This window comes from Sceloporus occidentalis, unplaced genomic scaffold (assembly GCF_023333645.1).
Source record: "Sceloporus occidentalis isolate IW3139 unplaced genomic scaffold, rSceOcc1.0.p SCAF_143, whole genome shotgun sequence".
In the NCBI taxonomy this organism is placed as follows: domain Eukaryota; kingdom Metazoa; phylum Chordata; class Lepidosauria; order Squamata; family Phrynosomatidae; genus Sceloporus; species Sceloporus occidentalis.
In genome coordinates this window covers 2,452,985-2,472,940 of record NW_028317123.1, presented here as the reverse complement: position 1 = coordinate 2,472,940, position 19,956 = coordinate 2,452,985, and the positions used below count along the sequence as shown (strand labels likewise).

The window sequence follows — 19,956 nt, the reverse complement described above, 5'->3', positions numbered from 1 at the left end:
GGCTCTGCCACAGGCTGCAACCAATCTCTGCTTTCATGGAGTTTTGTGAACATCTCACCAGCGACGATATGTGCCCCCCCAGATCTCTATGTACAGCTCAGAGTCACATAAACAGCAAAGTATCTCCGGACTAATGAGGAGATGTCCACAGATGTCAAACGACAAATGAAGAGAAAACCAGAGATGGTCTGCTGTGAGTAGGAGACCAACTCAATGTCATCCGACCCACCACCAAACTATTTGTCGGTTAGTCTGACCTCTGCTTGGGGGACATAACTTAGAAACCACCATCCACCCCCTCCATCCCGGCCACCCCCTTCACCTCCTTGCAGTTTCCTTCTTTAGTTCTCCACCCTCTCTGTTCCCTTTTTACCTCTCTGTCTTTCCTCGGAACATGATTTCCCTCCTGAACAGCAACCCGTTGTCTAAAGATGAAAACATTGTTGAGTTTATTCTCAAAAGCCGGAATTCCATCGACTCGAACCCTGGCTGTTAAAACGTCATCATGAAAGGGATGCGTATGATAGCTGAGTGGTCGCTTGAAGTTTTCTTGTTGCCCCTAAGAGATTGTGCAGGATCTCCTCTTATGCTTTTTCCCCATTTCATGCCATCCCTTCCCTGTCCTTTCCTGCCCCCGGTGGGCTGCTTCAAGCCAAAACACCCACCAAACAATTTATTTTATAAATTATCACCTATTATTGACACCTTTTCCATTAGGTTACATGTTATGGAAAAATGCCCCTTCCTCTTTCGCGCTGAGACCCTCGTTCAGGTTCTTCATCGGTTTGTCCGCTTGGTGGAAACCACTACCTGGTTACTCCAAGTTCTCTCAGTCAATATGAGACCCACCAGAAGATAGGCGAGACTCCATCATGTCTCTCCTCTGAGAATGACCAAGCTGGTTCCTTATCTAGTATGGAGATTCAATCTTAACAATTATCACACAGTCCAAGGCCTGGCTCTTCTATTGCTTTTATTCCTCCTCTGTGATACCCTCCTACCCAGAAAACATTCTAAGCTCCTGGAAAAGACAGGCACAGGGGAGAAAGGAGGGGCACAGGGGAGAGAAGAGGGGCCAGGGAGAAAAGAGAGGGGCCCAGGAGAGGAAACGGGGTGACAGGAGAGGAAAGAGAGAGAGAAATGAGAAGAAAGATGGGCACGGGAGAGGGATGAGAGGGACAGGGAGGAAAGAGGGGCACAGGAGAGGAAAAGAAAGGCACAGGTGAGGAAAGAGAGGCACAGGTGAGGAAAGAGAGGCACAGGGGAGGAAAGAGAGGCACAGGGGAGGAAAGAGAGGCACAGGGGTTTAGATCCCAAAAAAGGACTGTCAGGGACACTTAAAGCTCCCTGGGTGATAAGAGTTTGTATGTATTGTATAAGTTACAACAGAACAGCGTGTTCTCCAGAGGACATTCGCTTTGTACACAAGCCGACCCCAGTGGAATTCACGCCTCCGCCGCCAGGAGGATCCTATAGGTTGTCTTATGCCCCCCACCCTAACCGGCTACCTTCAACAAGCTGTCACGAGATTAGAAACCTTACCCAGGCCAGGGGAGGTGTGTAATGCCTCGCAGGTTTCGTATTCTTTATATTCTGACTTTTCAGATTGAATGAAGGGCATGAGATATAGAAAGCATGGCTGGGAGGTCTCAGCACTAACCACGTTATGACTCTGAGGTCTTCCGGGTCACAGAAATTCGGGAAGAAGCAAAGAATTCACGTTTTTTATTTAGTGTTTAGCCGGAGTATAGACTTCAATATCTCTCGGAGCTTCTCTGCTTTATTTTGTTGAAGGGGAATCGGCTGAATGTCTAAACTTAATAACCACAAACTAGACCTTCTGTGATTCGGCCCCAGCAGGAGAGAGACCCTCCAACATTTGTAATGTCCGACTCAGGACACCTGTGTTGGGGGCTGGGATGGGGCGTGGTTAGACCCAGAAAGAGGCTTGGTCAGGGGCTGGATCACCCACCCACCTTACCCGAAGAGCTGCCACTCAGTGCTTAGCTTGGCCACACGTGAGCTGCGATCGAGGTCTGTATGACAGCAGCAAATTTTACGGCTCTTTGAGATGGTTGGGGAGATCAGAAGATCCACGTTCCTTCTGCCCCCATAACCGGGACAGTTACCCAGAACAGTACCTGAAAATCGGGACAGTTAGGCAGGATGAAGTGCTTTTGATATCAACAGTTCCTTGTATGTTTGCACATGTCGGGGGCTCCACTCTGGCCCTCTTTTACAATTTCTCCTCCACTTAGCATAGGTGGGCTTTTATTTGGCACAGGTGCAAAAGGTAGACAGTCACTCAGGCTCACCCATGGAGATCCCAAAAACCTGTAGTGTTGTCTCGCAGGTATTTTAACCGACCACAGCCTTCCACGGCCATGACATCTTCCACTAAAGGTCCACGGGGCTGGGATTAGAGCTGTCATTAGCAAAGAGTTACAATAGAATTAAAGGCTCATGAGCTTTAACATAAGAATGGGCAGCCTGATCACGTGTCATTAACCGGCAGCTATTAATCCTCAATTAGCGTTAGGTAATTCCTGGCATAACTGAATACAGTTTTATCTGCCCGGGCTGGGGGCAAATAATTTCTCATTAATAAGCAGGTTAGAGTCCCTACACATAGGCCCATGTCTGCCTAATGAGGTTATATCTTTAGCGACACCTGCTGGACAAATTATGGTAAGACAAGCCATCATATCTTTAGCCTTTCATTATTCTGCATTATCATAGATATCTCCATCTATATTATTTACATTGATCTTACATTGACTGATCATGGTGTTTGGCGATAATGTAACACAATATTGAATCAGCTCAGCCATCTTCCTCAGCACAGACCCTTGTAATCCATGCTAATCGTAAAGCTACGTCTTCCTCGCACCGCCGGAGGTCTGGTGATGAACGCCCAATGCCCAGATCTTGCTGGCCCATTATGAGTGTCACTGCTGAGTGTATGATCGTGAGTACCAGTCATGTGCCTGGTGCAGTTCACTGACAAGCGATGGCATTGCCAGGTTCTGCTCCTCCTGAATCAAGTACAGTGAAGGATAAGTAAAAAGAGGAAAAAGGAAGCAAGGAAAGAAGGACAGAGAAGAAAACACCATGAAAGAGAGAAAAAAATAGAAGGAAAGAAAGAGACAAAGGAAAAAAATAAAGAGAAGATGACAAAAAAAGAAGGAAGGAGGGAAGGAAAAAATGAAGAAGGAAGGAAAAGAAGGGAGGACTGAAGTACAATGAGCTTGACATATAAAGTCTACTTGGTGGCTTCTATATTTTAGGCTTAATGTACGCGTTTAGGTAGGGGTTATTGCGTGAAACGCGTGGGAGCCGCTGTGTACGGGGTGCCTATTGGTACCTGGCAGTAAATCTTCCTCCCCTTGTTCAATTCCAACCATTTTATTAAATAGGCTTGTGTTTTACTGTTTTTTGGTTGCTTATGTTTACCACCTCTAGTGGGAGAATGCGCCATGCACCCACTTCTTTCAGTGCCTCTTACTCCCAGAGTCTTTTCGCTCCTTCCTCGGGGCATAACCTCTTGTTCTAACTTGGGTGTCATTGTACAAAAATGTGTCTCCTACCTTGCTGACAAACACCACTTGTTCTGGGTGAATGGAGGGAGGGTTCAGACAGGGAGGGTCCGGCTCACTTAGTCATGGTCCTCCGGGGACACATTAAGCCTGAGAATGCCTGGACGCTCACTGGTAGACAGGTTAACTTTGTGCGCCGCCGGAGCTTCTAATGGGGATGACCATGAAAGTCTGGGCTCTGGAGCTGTCCATCATTGTGTGGGCCATTACTCTAACCTCGTCTGGGTGGGCTATGGTGAGTACCATCTGTTTGTTGATCGTAAGAGGCTGCGTCCCAGGGTTAGTATAACTAGAAGACCACGACACAAGGGGTTCGAGTTTCTGTACAGGGGCTGGGGATGGCCAAAGAAGGTGAGGGTTATGTTAAGGATTGCAATATCCCAGGAGGATAAGATGTGGGCCAATGGCATGATTGTAAAGTTATTTGCAGGACTTTGGAGACTGGAGGGGTAGGAACAGAGGGGCAGTTCTTATGAGGAATCGGAGTAAAGTTGGGGTAGTGGTTGGGTAATATTTATACATGGATAGTTTCCCTTTATCTGAGTTTAAAATTGAAGCATCTTCCAGTATAGAGTTCTGTCCTCGTGTCCGCTTCTTCTTGCTGTCTCCTTAGCCCATGTCTGAGTCCTAAGTATCCCCAAAAGCTTGCACTTTAATAAATTGGATGTAGACCTTAAAAGTAATGCCACTCGGATCTTAAGCCCTATGCTTCCTGACCTTGATAGGTCTGGGTAATACCTGCCCTGTTGATAGAAAGGGTTAATTCTCTCGCACAAATACAGATGTGTTGCCCTTCACCCTTGTGTTTCTGCCCCAATGTCCTTTTTTTTCAGACCCGCTGTCTCCCTAGAGCTGTTTGCACGGTTTAACCCCTTTTCCGCTGGTAGGCTTGGAATGTTGTAACTTCTGTAGATTACTGATTCATTGTTCCGAGATGACCCCGGGCACGGAAGGGGTAACACAGACATGTTGGTGTGAAAAATGGCATCTACACGTTGGACGCAGACTGTCTGTCACAAGGAGACAATCTCAGTCCTGCCAAATGGGCAAATACCTAAGGAGTGAGAATTTTGGCTCGTTACTCACACATATACACAAGAGGTCATTGTCAAGTTGTTAAGCTTGTGAAGGAGTTAGAGCGTTGATTAGTATCTCCGATCCCGCAAAACCTTCTGAACAGAAGGTGCTAAATGTCTTTTCTCACTCAGCTCATGGTATTCCGTTACCTTGGAAAGTTGTATCAGGTTCTTCCTCTACAAAGAACTCCTCTGAGGTTAGGCGAATGTCAAATAAAACATATTATGTCGTTATTTATTGGATGCAAACCCCCAAAACTCTATTTTAAGTTGTCATTGTTGTGGTTTTGTCTGGATCGACATTACCTGTGTTAAATTCATGGTTTAATGAGTTCATCTCTAGCTGGTTTTTGGTACCCATCAGTAAAATTAAAACAGGTGGATTCTTCATTTTTACTGCTCTTACAGTACTTGATAATTAATCTGAAAAAAATAACAATGTAAATATTAATGATATTATGAACAAGACCCGGACAATAATGGACTGGACCAATTTTTCCTTAGGACTTAGAACAAGAAGACCTGACGATCACCCATTGAGAAAGTATTGCCATTTGGTTATGGATCTAACTTACTTAGCCCTTCGTTGGATTATCATAGGTGGACTCTGATGATGTCATCACCAAAGACGAACAGATATTTCTGCTGATCCAGGCAAAGCATCGATGCCAGAGAGAAATCAAGACACAAGCTGCTGTGGAGAAGTATGACACGATGAATGGTCAGTGAAAGAACATTTTAATGGGAGGGGGAAACACACTGGACTAATTTAAGGGTCATTTCTGGTGGTCCTAGGAGCGGGGACATCCATGGCTCTGATAACACTGAACACTTGCTTTTCATCAAAAAGGAGGGGTGGAAAAAGTTATTTTAACATAATTTTTCATTAACGTACCACTTCAAATATCTGTAGAAATTTTGTTTCCACCATGTTTCCTTACAGGGTTGGGATGTTCTCCGGAATGGGACGGTCTTACATGTTGGCCTCGTGGATCCCCCAACCAACTGGTCTCTGTCCCCTGCCCAAAACACATCTATGATTTCAACCACCAAGGTAACTCCCAACATAGTCATAAACTTACAAACCCTGGAAGGAAGACCAAGGGCCTGGTCACCAGCTGAGATGCTATGACTTGAAGAATATGGCCCACCAACAATAGCTATATTTTCTACGCAACTCAACACATGGCCTCATAGCTCTAACATAAGATGAAGCCAAGTCCTTGGTAAAGCATCTAAATCCAAACTGGATCTTTCCTATGGTAAATCCTAGAATGTCTTGAATGGGACTCACCAGATATTACCTACATATTAAACCACTCTTTGGTTGGATGCACAACCCTTACTATTGTATATAGAAAGTTCTTTCCATTGCTGGCCATATGGTTCATTAGACTCCATGATTCTAATCAAAATGGTTCAGTAGAAATCACCCTCATCACAAGCTTGTTTCACAAATTGCTGTATTCTACCCAAACTTCTCCATCTCAGGCTTTGCTCATCGGAGATGTGGAGCATCTGGTCTTTGGGTTCAAGTATCAGGAATTAATCGAACTTGGGCCAACTACAGCGAGTGTGTGATCTTCATCATTCCGGGAAAGCGGACTCAAGACAAGGTATCGCACAGATAAAACACTGCTACTTAGTTTCTTTTGGGGTTTTTTTCAGTATTTTGCAGCTTTACCCAAAAAGACCTTTTGTTGAGTGAAACTCTCGAAGTCTGGGACATCGTATCACGAGTCAGGGGAGGGTACATCAATGACCCCTATTTAGCTATTCTGAGTGGAAATTAACTAGAGCATATCCGTCTTCCAACAGAAAGTGTTCGATCGACTCCGTGTTATATACACGGTGGGATACTCAGCCTCTCTTGCGGCACTCCTGCTGGCGATCTACATTCTTTGCTACTTTAAGTAAGTCACTCACTCTTAAAAGAGAGAGATAGAAGAAAGAATCAACGTTTTCCATTTCTCTTTAAAAACCCTCTTTAGAACGCCGGTATTCGTAATGGACAGTGACAACTTCTCAGAAAGGAAATCGTTCTTGACCCTTCAGAATACGGGTTCCTTTCCCACAGACACTGTTTAAGAAGAAGAAGGAGTCTTTCCCCAAGTCTGTGTCCGAGAAGCTAAAACAAATGGAATCCCAATGAAGGAACCTCAGATTCCGAAGAAATCATTCTGACCTGTTTTGAGAAGGTGTCACTGTCCAAAAATAACATTGTGTTGGACAAAGGACTTCCAAGGACATCTTGTATTGAACTTTTTATTTTCTAGTTTCCTTTTCTTTTTCTCGTCCCCTGTAGACGCCTGCACTGCACCCGAAACTACATCCACATCCATCTATTCACTTCATTCGTATGCCGGGCGGGAAGCATCTTCCTAAAAGATGCAGTTTTGTATTCAGGGGACGATAAAGCTACATCCGGAGATGAGAATGGTGAATTCCAACTTTCAAAGGGGACAGACGTCCAATGGGTGAGTTCTTGACAGTAGACTCCGACCAAACTGCTGTTGGAGAAGATCAACGAGTGAATCTGATTACAGGACCATTAGCTGACCCTGAGCCAACTGGTTTAAATACAACTTTGCCTTAAAGTTTTTTCTTTGGTGGTAAATAAATGGAACAGCATCCCAGTAAAAGTGGTAGAGGGTAATACAGAATTTAAACATAGAATAGGCATATGGCTCCTGAATCTAAGACGAGACCAACGACTGATTAAGGTTTGAGTCTTTACAGTAAGACTAGATGGGTTGGATGGGTCTTTCTGACGCTTTTTGTATCTGTCTCTTGGCTCCTTCTTATAGTTTGGCTGCAAGCTGACGGTGACAATATTCCTCTACTTCTTGGCCACGAACCACTACTGGATACTGGTGGAAGGTCTCTATCTGCATAGCCTGATATTCATGGCCTTCTTGTCACATCGCAGCTACTTCTGGGCACTAACAATCATAGGATGGGGTAAGAAAAATAATAGTCTTTTTTGGAAAGGTGTCGATATTCAGCCAAACTGACTCGCTTGACCATAAAGTGGAGCTTCCGTCGACACATAGGACGAGACCCTGATAGATCCAAATATAGTGCAAACTGCACGGCGTTAAAACGTGTTTCAGAATCTTCACGAAGTAGTCAATGTTACAATGTTTCTTCCCGCAGGTCTTCCAGCCGTGTTTGTCTCAGTGTGGGCGAGTGTGCGGGTGTCTCTGGCCGATACGCAGTACGTACCGTACCCTCACACCCTTAGCCAGGGTCACTGGGTGAAAGCTGACTTCGTGGGGTCCACCGCGGTCTGACGAGGACCAATCCACTCGATACTAGCTCCAGAGAATTGCGCGGAGCACTTTTCCTTATTCGCTGGCATATCCGCTAGCTAGATTATTATAAACAGGCACGGTTTCCCAATTTTTAAATGTAAGAAAACGCTTAATTGCGTCTGGTTGATGACCTCTTTAGATATTATACAGATGTTGCAGTCAATCGATACGACCCAAAGAACAGATGCTTTATACAGATCCAGAGATTAGGTGCTTCTTTCATAGTCTGATAAATTTTCTTATTAACTGATCTTATTGCTGAACCTGAATTCAAAACAAGAGCCCCCGAGTCCCTCAATAAATCGCTCCTTGTTCCTTCTGCCGGTTTCTCAATCTGTTCATGAAGAGAACTCTCCATGGTTATCTTTTCCCTGATAAACAGGTTTTCAGAATCCAGACGATAAGGTTTGCTTGTTTGCAGTGACAGATTTTAAGACACTGAGGATGGTAGATAAATGGAACAGCCTCCAAGCAGAAGTGGTAGAGGGTAATACAGTGAGGGGATTAAACATGCATGGGATAGACATACGGCTCCTGAATCTAAGACGAGACCAACGACTGATTTACAGCAGGAAGAACAGGCAGACTAGACGGGGCCGAATGGTTTCTACACTGGCTGATGCAGCCCTGAAAGCCTTAATATACTTTCTGCCATCTTTTCTAACGCTTACTCCATTCCAGGTGTTGGGACGTCAGCGCCGGTCACATGAAGTGGATTTACCAGGCTCCTATCCTGGCTGCCACTCTGGTACGTGAGCAAGAAACATTTCCTCGTTTGGTTTATTGGTCCAACCTTTAATTTTTAGGATGACCATTTTTTTAATGTAGACTCAAGGAATTTATCAGCTTGCAGTTATTTTAAGAGTCCACAATCATCATGAAGTCGCTCAGACCTTCGTTGACATTTAAAACAAAAAAAAATCCACAGACTCAAAATCTCTCCCTGGGCAGGCAGGTTAACGGAATGTAAATAAAGCGAAGGATTTTCGTGACCCATAACATTGTTTTCCTTCAGGTGAATTTCTTCCTGTTTCTGAATATAGTCCGAGTTCTGGCCTCCAAACTCTGGACAAACACCGCAAAGCTGGACCCTCGGCAGCAATACAAGTGAGCAGCACCATAAAACATAAGTTTCTATCGCCGAATCATTGTATGTTTCATCGCTTTGGAGTTACATTACTGTTAGATAAGGGTTGGACAGTGTGAGGACCAAGCTAATTAATTATGGACCGGTTCAATGAGCTGAACTTTTGGAACCCTACCTATTTCAGCCAAATAAATGAAATACCCAACGTGTTCATTATTGGTCGCCAGGGTCCAACAAGGCAAGCCATTGATTAATGACCAAGCTTTATCTTTTATGATTGTGCTTTGTGGCTTCACATGTCTCTTGAAGCCCATTCTTGGTGGAAGCTCCTGATGCTCGCTCTTGTTCTCTTGTGTCTCTTTTCTTGATACGTTATTTTCTGTGTTGTTCCAGAAAGCTTCTGAAGTCCACCCTAGTTCTCGTTCCTCTGTTTGGGGTACATTACATCCTTTTCATGGCCCTTCCTTATACAGAGGTGACAGGATGGCTCTGGCAAATACAGATGCATTATGAGATGTTCTTCAACTCCTCTCAGGTACAAAACCAAACTTACGCTCAGCGCAGACATAACGTATGGCCGTACGATGGTGAACAACGGGGACACGGCTGACCTTTTGATTTTGCCAGTGGCTTATGTGGCGCTGCGTAAACTGGGCACCAAAATGTACAAGCTTGGAGTTTGGCCAACATCGCATATGTAGAATATACACAATGTTTATGGGTACCTTGTCTTTCCTAGCCTTTGTGGCCAAAAATGGTGAAAATTGTCTGTTTGTAGAATAGCGAGTGTTGTGCGCTGTACAAAGAATGCAAATTTGGGGAAGCTTTATAGATTTTACGAGTGTTACTTCCAATAGACCAAATCAGAACCTCTTTGATTTCCTTTTCTCCAGGGATTCTTTGTTGCGATCATCTACTGCTTCTGCAACGGTGAGGTGAGTTATACAACAGAGGTTTGCGTAGGGAGCAACAAGGTAGGGTTTGATATTCACCTTCTAACCACAAACACGTATCTTTATTGTACGTATATGTTTAGATCTTACTAATCTTCCAGCTCATTTTGCCCTAGCAAGCAACTGAGCAACAATGCGCTCACTAATGGACAATGTAGATGGTGACCAACCATGTAGATTCAACCCATGCCGCCCTTCGACCGAGTCCCGATTTACAAATCGCACTCGCAATGCTTAATAGAATCAAGCTGCGAAGGATCTGTGTATCAGCTTCTTAATTTTACGAGAACATCTGTCGTCCAATCTACCCCCCAGGTCCAGGCCGAGGTCCGCAAGTTCTGGTTCCGCCGGAACTTATCCGCAGACCTTAAACAGAAATCTCGTATGACCAGCACAGGTGGCAGCTGTCACTACGGCGGAGTCTTATCGCACACAACAAACAGCGTCTGCGTGAGCATGGCAGGTAGGGGAAGACGGCTGTCGCCACCTGCCCACTCCACATCTCACCTGCTGGGGTTCTTCATTGCCAACACCTCACCACTAGCGGGTAACACCAGAGAAGGCCATGAAACCCACACCGTAACTTAAAAGGGAAACAGACAAGAGCTGGATCGTACAATCTGACGCTATATGCAACGGCCTTGCGACATCTCCTTGTGACTTTAGAAACAACGGAGTCTGATCACCCCAAGCACTTACTGAAGTGAATGCGTAACATAGGATTATTTTTACGAGATGTTCATGATCATCGAACATAACCTGGTCTTCACAAGCTGTTTCTATACAGTGACTGGCTGCAGGCTATGATCCTCCGGGACTCTTATTGACTGCGGGTTATGTCCCAATGCCACTTTATTTATTGTCTCTTTTCTGTACTCTTGTTGGCTGTAGGACATCATTCCACCGAATGGCTCCATTAACTCTGCAAGCTTCCATTCTTTATATTCTAGTCGCGGTCTCCATATATGCTTTAAGAACAAATGTTAACCCCTTCACCAGGGCTGAGTCCAACATCTAGACGGCAGAACGTATTTTATAGAACACTTCCATACGGTAAACATCACATGGCGTCTATTCATATGGATGTATATCGCATAAGAAGTTACTTCAATGGGGTGTCTTTTTTTTTTTTTTTATTTAATCTGTCGCCTTTTACTGTCTTTTGTGACCTATAAGCCATACGGATGAATAAAACCACAAAGCGAAGATTTCGCGGTGGGTTTCCACTCTATCAAATGTCTGTTCATCAAAATCTAAATCGTCGGCTGGATGGCAGAGGCGGCTCAACCGTACTCGGCGCATTAAAGCCAAACGGCACACCGTCTACTGAGAGCTCTACGGGCCGCGTCAAGGATTTCGTCTAATCGAACCTTCTTTAAAAACGTTCTATGAACAGAGGAGTTAAAATAACAGTAATTGTACCCAATGTCAGCTTCCAATTACATTTTTACCACCACAGCAACAATGGCTTTAATCCGCACAGTGACAAGTCCACGTTATTGGTACTATAAACCAGTAAGGTACATTTTATCAGCTAAATATATTCTCTTTGCAAGAGCAGAACCTCTGACTCTGACAATCAATGGTTATGACTATATGCCCACCGTCCATGAAACTTAAAAGGTACAGAATAAAAATGACTTTTTATAAAAATTTTCTTCTTAAAGCTTGGTGTATTTTTCATAAACTGGCAGAAAATGGTCATATCTTTGCCATGAATTTATATTATGGTGGAGAGAGAGAGAAAAAAAAAATGACATGCCACCAATCTTATGGGTATAGCATCCAGAAAACACTGTAAGCCAAAAAAAAGACAAATTAGGATGACTGTTATATATATATTTTTTCACCCCAAGCCACTAAAGCCCCGATCTTGCACACTTGCAATCATCTTTTGAGCATGGGGTGGGTTTTGGCGTTTTCACGTGTACAGTAATGACGGTTTATTTTAAGACATGCCGAGTGGAACAATAGAAAGGGGGTACAAATCAGCGACAGCATCAAACAAAAAACAAAATCTTTCTTTAATGTATAGCCTGATCTGTGAAATGAGAACACGTTGTTATACGAAGGGAAAGGAAGGGATAAAACCTGAAATTTCGCTATGTACAGAAACACGTTTCCTAAACACTCACAGTTTGGAGAGATTCTACGAAACGGCAGTGACCGGAGGCGCCACCTGACAGATCTATAATTAATACAGAGATGAGGGAGCGGGAGCGAAGAGTTATGTAAAGCAAAGACGACGTAGCCAGACCCTCCAGAGTCTGAGAGGTGATAAGGAGAAGGTCACGATGCTGTATTTTCTTCCAGTAGATACACTCCTGCATTTATGACACCGGTGAACATCCCTCCGACGCCAGGTAAAACAAAATAGAAACAAAAAGCTTTAGCAACTCGTGGAAATCCCTCTCCGGGAGCTCCGTATTGGCCTCTAACTGTCCCAGCGGCTCTTTTTACGCTTGGGAGGGTCAGGTACCGCAAACGCTTCACTCTTTGCATCTCTTCGGGGCTCTCCATCATCACGTGAGCCCTCTCTGCGCCCATCTCCCGCGTCACGTGAGACATCTCTCCTTCCGTCCCCAGAGCTGTCTCTTCGTGCCTCTCCACTATCACGGGAACTGTCCCTCCTTCCGTTTCCTCCATCCCGGGAGCCGTCTCTCCGCCATTCTCCATCTCGAGAACTTTCTTTCCTACCGTCGCCATCTCTGGAGCTCTCGCTCCTCCCCTCTCTTCCATTACGACTCTCTCCGTGCCGTCCACTGCCGGAGTGCCGATGTCCTTCCCCGTGCCGATGCCCTTCCCGATCACCGTAACGATGGCCGTCCCCATGACGACTTCTGCCTTCACTAGACCTATCCCTGTCCCCGCTTCCTTCCCTGCTTCCGCTAGCCCCCTCGCGGGAAGCAAACTGACTTGCTGCCGGGTAGCTGGTGCTTCCGGCAGGAGGATAAGCAGTGGGGACACTGCAAAGTGTTCCGCTACTCGCAAACCCTGGCATGGATCTGGGAACCGGCGGTGGTAAAGCTGCAGCTGGGGATGCCAGAGGCTCTGGTTGAACATTGGGTATAGAGCTTAAACTGCCTGCGCTGGTCCATGCTCCAGAGTTAATGGTGGATGTTCCAGTTTTCTGGTTGCTCAGACTTGCAGCAACGAAATGATTCTTGTACTGAGACTGCCGGCACAAAAATAACATAGGTTGTTACTCTACTGAACTGGAATTGCGACACCTGACAGATGCCAGGTATGGTTTCCAAAGTAATAACGCCCCCCCCCCCAAGAAAACCATTACTAACATGAAATGCAGCCTTCATTGCGGACAGCCTGTCACCCATCGCTCCTCCACTAGGTTTGAAGGCCTCGTAGTTGCTTAGCACATTTCCACCCATGTTGCGCTCCTAAGAAAGAAGGTACATTAGGGGCCACAGTTTAAAGATATCACGACACTGTGCGTAGGGTTCAGGGATGAAAATCACAACCCAACAGCCACAGTCTTTTAAAATTGGTAATACACACAGTATGAGAATGTCCTACATTGCTCACCGAGCTCTCCGCTCCCAGCCCAGGTCTCTCGCGATATCCCAAGCCTCCTCCTCCGATATTTAGCTTCTTCCCCTTCCCGGCTTTGAAGCGAGATTTACGAAACCAAGAATTCTAGACCGAAAGAGTGATGCAGAAAATATAATTTACCACAGCCTATGCATATATTATAATTATATATATATATATATATATATATATATATATATATATATATATATATATATATATATATATATATATATATATATATACACACACACACACCAGAGTTCTAAAAGTATTGTTTTGGGGTTTCTTTTATCACCTTAAAAAGTCCTTAAAGACCAATTTGGGTCACAACTTTAGCAAAAAGCCGGTGACTTAAAAAAACAGGGGTAATCTTTCATAAAATGGGGAGCAAACGCGGCCCGTCATACTCCTAATTTTGTAGGAATCATAACGTCACACCGGAGCAGCGTTCAATTAGTGCACGATTCAGCTATGGAAATAATTCTCACATACCTGCATTGCCAGATCCAGCAGCTCCTTAGACACATACTGATTGGCGCCCTCGAGGTTTCTCACCAAGTCCCCAGCAAAATTGCTGTCCTTCGGGGTCAAAAGCGTGTAGGCCACCCCTTTCTCTCCCGCTCTTCCCGTGCGGCCGATACGATGAGTGTGCGTGTCGATGTCTCGCGCCACGTCGTAGTTCACCACCGTCTTGATAGATGGAATGTCCAGACCACGGGCTGTCGGAAAAGCAGAAAGGTTAAATGCGCTCAGTGTAAGCCACTACGGAAGTCTAAATATATAAACTCCAGTAACTGGAGTAAAAGGCACTGGAGTCGGAACAAAATGCATTAAAAAGTAAAAATATAATTCGGGGGACTAATTATACCTCGCTATTTTAATCATTACGCTGTATAAAGACTCATTGGATGGTTGGAGATAACATCTTTATTCTTTGCATGCATGATACGAGATGTTCTGCGTTTGTAGGCACAGACAATATTTAAAACGCGTCTCCTACCTGCCACATCAGTTGCCACCAGTATGGGGATGCTCTTCTTTTTAAAGTCAGAAATGACCTTGTTCCTTTCGCTCTGGTCCATATCTCCATGGAGGAGACCCAGCTGATGATCCTCCAAACGCAGGTTGGAGGCAAGCTCATCGGCATTGGCTTTTTTGGTGACAAACAGGAGGACGCTTCCCGCGGACGTGAACTCCACAAGCCTGCAGGTAAGCCAAGCCCATTTGTCCGGGCCAGACGGCAAGATTTCTACGACTTGAGTGATATCCTCGTTGGCCTTTGTTGGGGGAAAAAAAGTTACTGTGTTACCAATCAAAGCATAACACGAGAGAAAAGGCAGAAAAATACATAATTATTCATATATTATTTTTCCCACAACACTACTAGGATAGAACACTGATGGAAAAAAGTCTAGGAAGGAGAGCAGCTAAGAATACATATATTATAATGTAAAAATGAGGGGAAACAAGAAGAATGGCTTACCTCTCCAATATCTCCCTGAACCACACGGATCGGATCTATCAAAATATCTCTTGCGAGTCTCTCGATCTTTTTGCGAAAAGTGGCACTAAACAGGAGAGCTGCAGATGAGACAAGAGGGGTTAGGTCAGGCCTGGCATGGGCTAGGTGACTAGAGGTAAATAGAACATGCGCTATCGTATCCACCCGCTCCTAAATGCATGTTTGCACTTACTCTGTCTGTCTGGTCGCACGTGGCTAGCAACGGACCGAACCTGATACTCTGAAAAAAGAAAAACAGATCTTTACAGGGAAAAGTTGTAAATTGTTTCTCCCACTCTATTGTAACAGGACTATTCTGATTCAACCTGATAAAGCTTTTCCAAGGGCAGAAAATCATACAAACACATTTTGATGCATTCCAAAGGCGGACCACAGGCACTTTCAAAAGCAAAACCGTTTGTAAGTTCACCACCGTGCACGTAGTTAAGTTCCAGATCCCCAGGGGTTAAACTTTCTTATTGTGACCCCCCCAGTAAATGCAGTTCCTTAACCCCAACTCCTGTCCATTCTGATGACCCACCAAAGCCCATGTCAAACATGCGGTCTGCTTCGTCAAACACCAGGTAGGTGACACGCTGGAGGTTGGTGGCCTTTTTCTTTACGTGATCGATAAGACGACCCTACGGGAACAGAAAAGGATCAAAGGCACATTCTTAATATCTTACTAGGTCAACCATTAACGAGAGAGCTTTAAAAAAGGTTACGGTCAAACCTATCCTACAAAACGATGAGGGCACCTCACCTCTCATCCAAGTCTTGCAATATTCGCTTATGATAGACATGTGAGGGGTATTTAGACTCACCGGGGTACAAACCACAATCTCTGCTCCTTCCTGTAGTGCTTTTGCTTGCTCCCACATGCTTCCACCTCCATAGACGGCGACAGAGCGCAGATTGTACGCTTTTCCAAACCGCTTGCACTCGCTGTGGATCTGAGAGAAGCAGCACGGTTCAAAGAATCCGATGTACAGCACAGTGCACATTGGTGTAAAAGTACAGACAGTTATCAAGCTTTACATCCTATATTTGCCAACTATAGGCTATGAAGACATCACTAGGTGTTAGTAGCTCCTCTTTGGCCAGTAAAAACTATTAAAAAGTGAACACAATATCCCAAGCAAGGTTTATATTGAGCTGAAAACTGCGTTTACAAACGGTATTGGCGAGTCTAAAGTGGTAACGAAGACGAGATGCTGGCCAAAGGAAGAAGGACCATCCAGTACCTGCTGACACAGCTCACGTGTGGGACACACAATCACCGCAATAGGCCCATCGCCAGGCTGTAGCTCTTTTTGGTCCATGATATGCACCAGCATTGGCCAAATAAAGGCTGCCGTTTTACCGCTGCCGGTCTTCGCGATGCCGATCATGTCGCGTCCGCTCAGAGCCACGGGAACTCCCTTTAGAACGCGGAGATAGGAAAAGCTTAGTGCTGTGAAAACCAACGAGGACATCAAGTTCTTGCGAGTCACGATATGGAAAAGGCAGCGCTCACCTGGCATTGAATGGGGGTCGGTTGGGTGTATTCCGATTTCCGGATCTGATGCATGAGCTGCTCATCAAATCCAAAGTGAGCAAAGCTGCTGCAAGGCCGCGGGGGAGCCGCTCCCGATACCTGCGAGCAAAGAGGACACATCGTGTACGACAGTTTGGCGAAGCACCTCCTGGCCACGCTAAGCAACACTACTCCCCGCTTTCCGTCTGCATCAGAGAGATCGGCAAAAACTGTGACAATTCACTGGAAAATCTTACTTACGCGCATGTTGAGCTTGTGCCTCAGCTCCACGATTTGCTGTGGAGTCTGAGATGTGATTTCCTCGTGCTCCTCATAGAAATTCTTCTCAAAAGGTGGATACTCGATCTGTACAAGGAGCCAAGCATTCAGTGTGAATACGTTCACAAAGTTGAAGGAAAAGCCTTTTTCTGGCATTTCAGATCAGACTTCTCACATACAAAACGTTTTCAGGACAAACCAAACAAGAATAAAGGTCAGACGTCTTACCTCGCTGTGGTCAATGGGAGGCAGAGGGTCAATAATGCGCTTGGTCGTAGGTGCGATGGGGTTGCCATCACTGTCATATTCAAGATTGTCTTCTTCTTCTTCAGGAACCAGTCCAGCTGTGGGATTCTCGGCCATGTATCGGAAATACGCTTCCTGAATGGGGCAAGGGGAGAGAAAAGCAAGAGGGTGAAAAAAGATGCTGGTGTTTTCAACAGAACGCCCCGGCGCGTCCACATCAACCGAACACATTCTACTACTGAAAGCCAACAACCGCATTCAATACAGGACCGCCAGATCCTGACTGACCACCCCTGACTTAACCACAAACGGATCACAGACATTTTATTTATCTCACCTAGTATATGACCGCTAGGAGCGGGGCAGCTTTTAACTAATCTTGGTTTAAGCGCTATGACTTATTAGTGAAGGTTGGTACATGGGGGCCACCATACATTCACGGACATAAAACCCCAGGCCACACATCTGATTATTATAAGAGAACACGTCAGGCTCCGCTTATGGAAATTAACGCAGTAGAACAAAAATGTGAACCACCCTGTCCTGGAGGCAATAAATAACCACAAAAATGTAAACCCTAATATACTGAAAAGGGGAGAATCATTCTAAAAAAAAACAACAAATAGGTTTTAATGCCAAAGGACCCTGCACGCACTTTTCCATCATAAAAATATATATATTTGTTAAATATAATGGATGTGTCGGTGACACAGCTGACCAGCTGTTTGGGATAAACAAGAGAATCCAGAATTATGGGTTTCTGATAAAAAGAACACAAGAGCATTCCAAGGTCGTCACTTGCGGATCACACTCTGAAGATGAGACACGTTGAGAATAGCGTGTGTGTGTGTGTGTGTTAGAAGCACAGGCCCAGAATTAGGCTGTGGAATAAACACTGAGCTTTGGAAGTAGGGAAATCTAAACTTACCTGATCATCTTCTTCCTCAATGTCATCTCGTATACCCCTGCAAGAAATAAGAGGAGAAAAAAAACTTCCCTGCACGCAGTCCACAAATCCAGCTGTGTGTAACAAAAAAAAAGTAGCCTGTGTGCTAGAGCCTGCATGCTGTATGTTTATAGGCGAGGGGTCTGCTTGTGATGTGCGGTAGAGGCGACAAGAACACACGCGTGTCATGATGTTACCTATGAGTAAGGCAGTCTGACATCCATACACCACGAAGCATACTCTGTACGTGTGCCCACTTGCCTAGAACATCAGGGACAACATACAAACATCACACGCATGTAAGCGCGCTAATCACCCGCTTAAGCGTTTCACTGTTCTGGAACATGACGTGTGCTACCACCCGCCATACTGGATGTTCTGAACAATTCATGTGCAACGTGCGCAGATATGTGACACGAACCACGTTTTGCAAGAATGCAAGATCTGCATCGGCTAATGTTTTCTTTGAGGGTCTTCATACAGATGGACCCCTTAGGCAGAAAGCTTTCTGGTCTAAATGGCACAGCACTCGTAAGACTACCCTTTCCTCACACCTCGTACACAGTACATCTCTCACGCATATTCGTACCTGGCATTTTTCTTTTCCTTGTCTTTTTCCTCCAGTTTCCTCATGTCTCTGGCAGCCTGGTCCTGAGCAGAAAATAAACCTGGTTATCCACAATGTTTTTACAGGCAGTTGGCCCTTACAGACACTTCTCCCAAAACCCTGTTGTGTCAGAATTTCTGTGCTAGCCGGACAATCGGCAGCAGATGTTTCAGAAAACACAGATGTTTCCCCATTTGTTATGGACATATAATATCGCCTACATATTCCCAAGTGATCTAACTGAACACTGGAAAGGCAATAATGTCACATCATAATGATTCATAAAAAGTGGACAGATATTCCAGTATACCCTCATATTCAAAAGATTGGGGTCACTTCGAAATATCCTTGTTTTTGAAAGAAAAGCTAATTTTGTCCATTAGGACATAAAACAGATCAGAAATACAATGACTATTGTAGCTGGAAATGGCTGATTTTTAATGGAATATCTTCATAGGCGTACAGAGGCCCTTTATAACTCTCATCACTCCTGTGTTCCAATGGCCCTTTATCACTCCCATCACTCCTGTGTTCCAATTCGTTTTTACTGAATTTCAAATCAATATACGACGAAACGAACAGTTTCCCATAAACAGGAATTATTCAGTATTAAAGATATTATCTACGACAGGGAAATCTCTCACCTCCACTTTAGCCATGAAGGCCTCGAGTGGATCTTCCTCGCTGTCAGACTCATCCTTGGACCTCATCTGCTGCCTCGTAGGAGAATTCTCAGCTGGGATATACGGTAAGTCCATATTACTGGAGTCCTCCTCTTCATCATCAAAGTACCTAAAGGCAAAGTAAAAAAATACATTAAATAAAGGAAAACTACAGATGTTACACGAAATGTCTTTCCAATTTTTGAACACACTGACAGGCCGGTGTGATTTAACAAGGACCGCTTACGCATTTTCATCGTCGAAGTTTGCCCTCTTGGAGCCGATCTTGTAGAAGGAGGGCATCTGGTTGTTGCCACCTGCGCCATAGTCTGAGGACGCTGGCCTTACGAACACACTGTGGGAGGTCTGAGGCAACTTTGGCTCTTCTTTTTTACCGGTAGCAATAGCGAATCCCCCAAATCCGAAGCCGCGTTTCCCACTCGGACCACCTTTACTCCAGTTCATGGTGACACTAAAAGAAAGGAACAAGCGTATAAAAAATAATAATAATACAAAGCAAACTCGGCTGGGCACACATCTGGGTATAAAATAACATATGAAACATTAGCATCACAGCTAGAACGACACCCTCACCCAACACATTACTTAGATCTGCCGCAG

The 19,956-nt window shown here is 44.8% G+C and overlaps 2 protein-coding genes across 4 annotated transcripts; one reads left to right on the top strand and one right to left on the bottom strand.

The window, feature by feature from the left end:
• Positions 1-4,530: 4,530 nt before the first annotated feature.
• On the top strand, positions 4,531-10,733 carry LOC149280983 (parathyroid hormone/parathyroid hormone-related peptide receptor-like). The gene is made up of 14 exons (XM_089499933.1): positions 4,531-4,551; positions 5,273-5,393; positions 5,616-5,726; positions 6,164-6,288; positions 6,491-6,585; positions 6,978-7,149; positions 7,480-7,633; positions 7,829-7,889; positions 8,668-8,734; positions 9,002-9,093; positions 9,467-9,608; positions 9,967-10,008; positions 10,342-10,573; positions 10,693-10,733. Exons 1-14 carry the CDS (start codon positions 4,531-4,533, stop codon positions 10,731-10,733), a joined length of 1,476 nt encoding a protein of 491 aa, XP_089356059.1.
• Positions 10,734-12,460: 1,727 nt separating this feature from the next.
• LOC149280982 (ATP-dependent RNA helicase DDX42-like) lies at positions 12,461-19,800 on the bottom strand. 3 transcript variants are annotated; one of them, XM_089499953.1, is made up of 18 exons: positions 19,583-19,800; positions 19,318-19,465; positions 18,656-18,717; positions 18,049-18,085; positions 17,103-17,255; positions 16,857-16,961; positions 16,596-16,715; positions 16,324-16,500; positions 15,904-16,032; positions 15,621-15,720; positions 15,273-15,320; positions 15,062-15,159; positions 14,579-14,855; positions 14,071-14,297; positions 13,570-13,680; positions 13,323-13,424; positions 12,637-13,201; positions 12,461-12,561 (listed from the first exon to the last, which is right to left on the bottom strand). In XM_089499953.1, exons 1-18 carry the CDS (start codon positions 19,798-19,800, stop codon positions 12,461-12,463), a joined length of 2,778 nt encoding a protein of 925 aa, XP_089356079.1. The 3 variants fall into 3 exon arrangements, with proteins under 3 accessions (XP_089356079.1, XP_089356080.1, XP_089356078.1); XM_089499954.1 differs by having other exon boundaries at positions 12,461-12,528; positions 12,649-13,201; XM_089499952.1 differs by having other exon boundaries at positions 12,461-13,201.
• Between the last annotated feature and the right edge of the window lie 156 nt (positions 19,801-19,956).

Excerpts from the sequence above, each read along its gene's own strand:
- LOC149280982 (XM_089499952.1), bottom strand. The coding sequence starts at position 19,800 with ATGAACTGGAGTAAAGGTGGTCCGAGTGGGAAACGCGGCTTCGGATTT. Across the intron at positions 17,256-18,048 it reads TTGAGGAAGAAGATGATCAG|GAAGCGTATTTCCGATACAT; the intron begins GTAAGTTTAGAT and ends TGCCCCATTCAG. Across the intron at positions 16,033-16,323 it reads CACGTGAGCTGTGTCAGCAG|ATCCACAGCGAGTGCAAGCG; the intron begins GTACTGGATGGT and ends TGCTTCTCTCAG.
- LOC149280983 (XM_089499933.1), top strand. The coding sequence starts at position 4,531 with ATGACCCCGGGCACGGAAGGG. Across the intron at positions 5,394-5,615 it reads GAAGTATGACACGATGAATG|GGTTGGGATGTTCTCCGGAA; the intron begins GTCAGTGAAAGA and ends GTTTCCTTACAG. Across the intron at positions 8,735-9,001 it reads CTATCCTGGCTGCCACTCTG|GTGAATTTCTTCCTGTTTCT; the intron begins GTACGTGAGCAA and ends GTTTTCCTTCAG.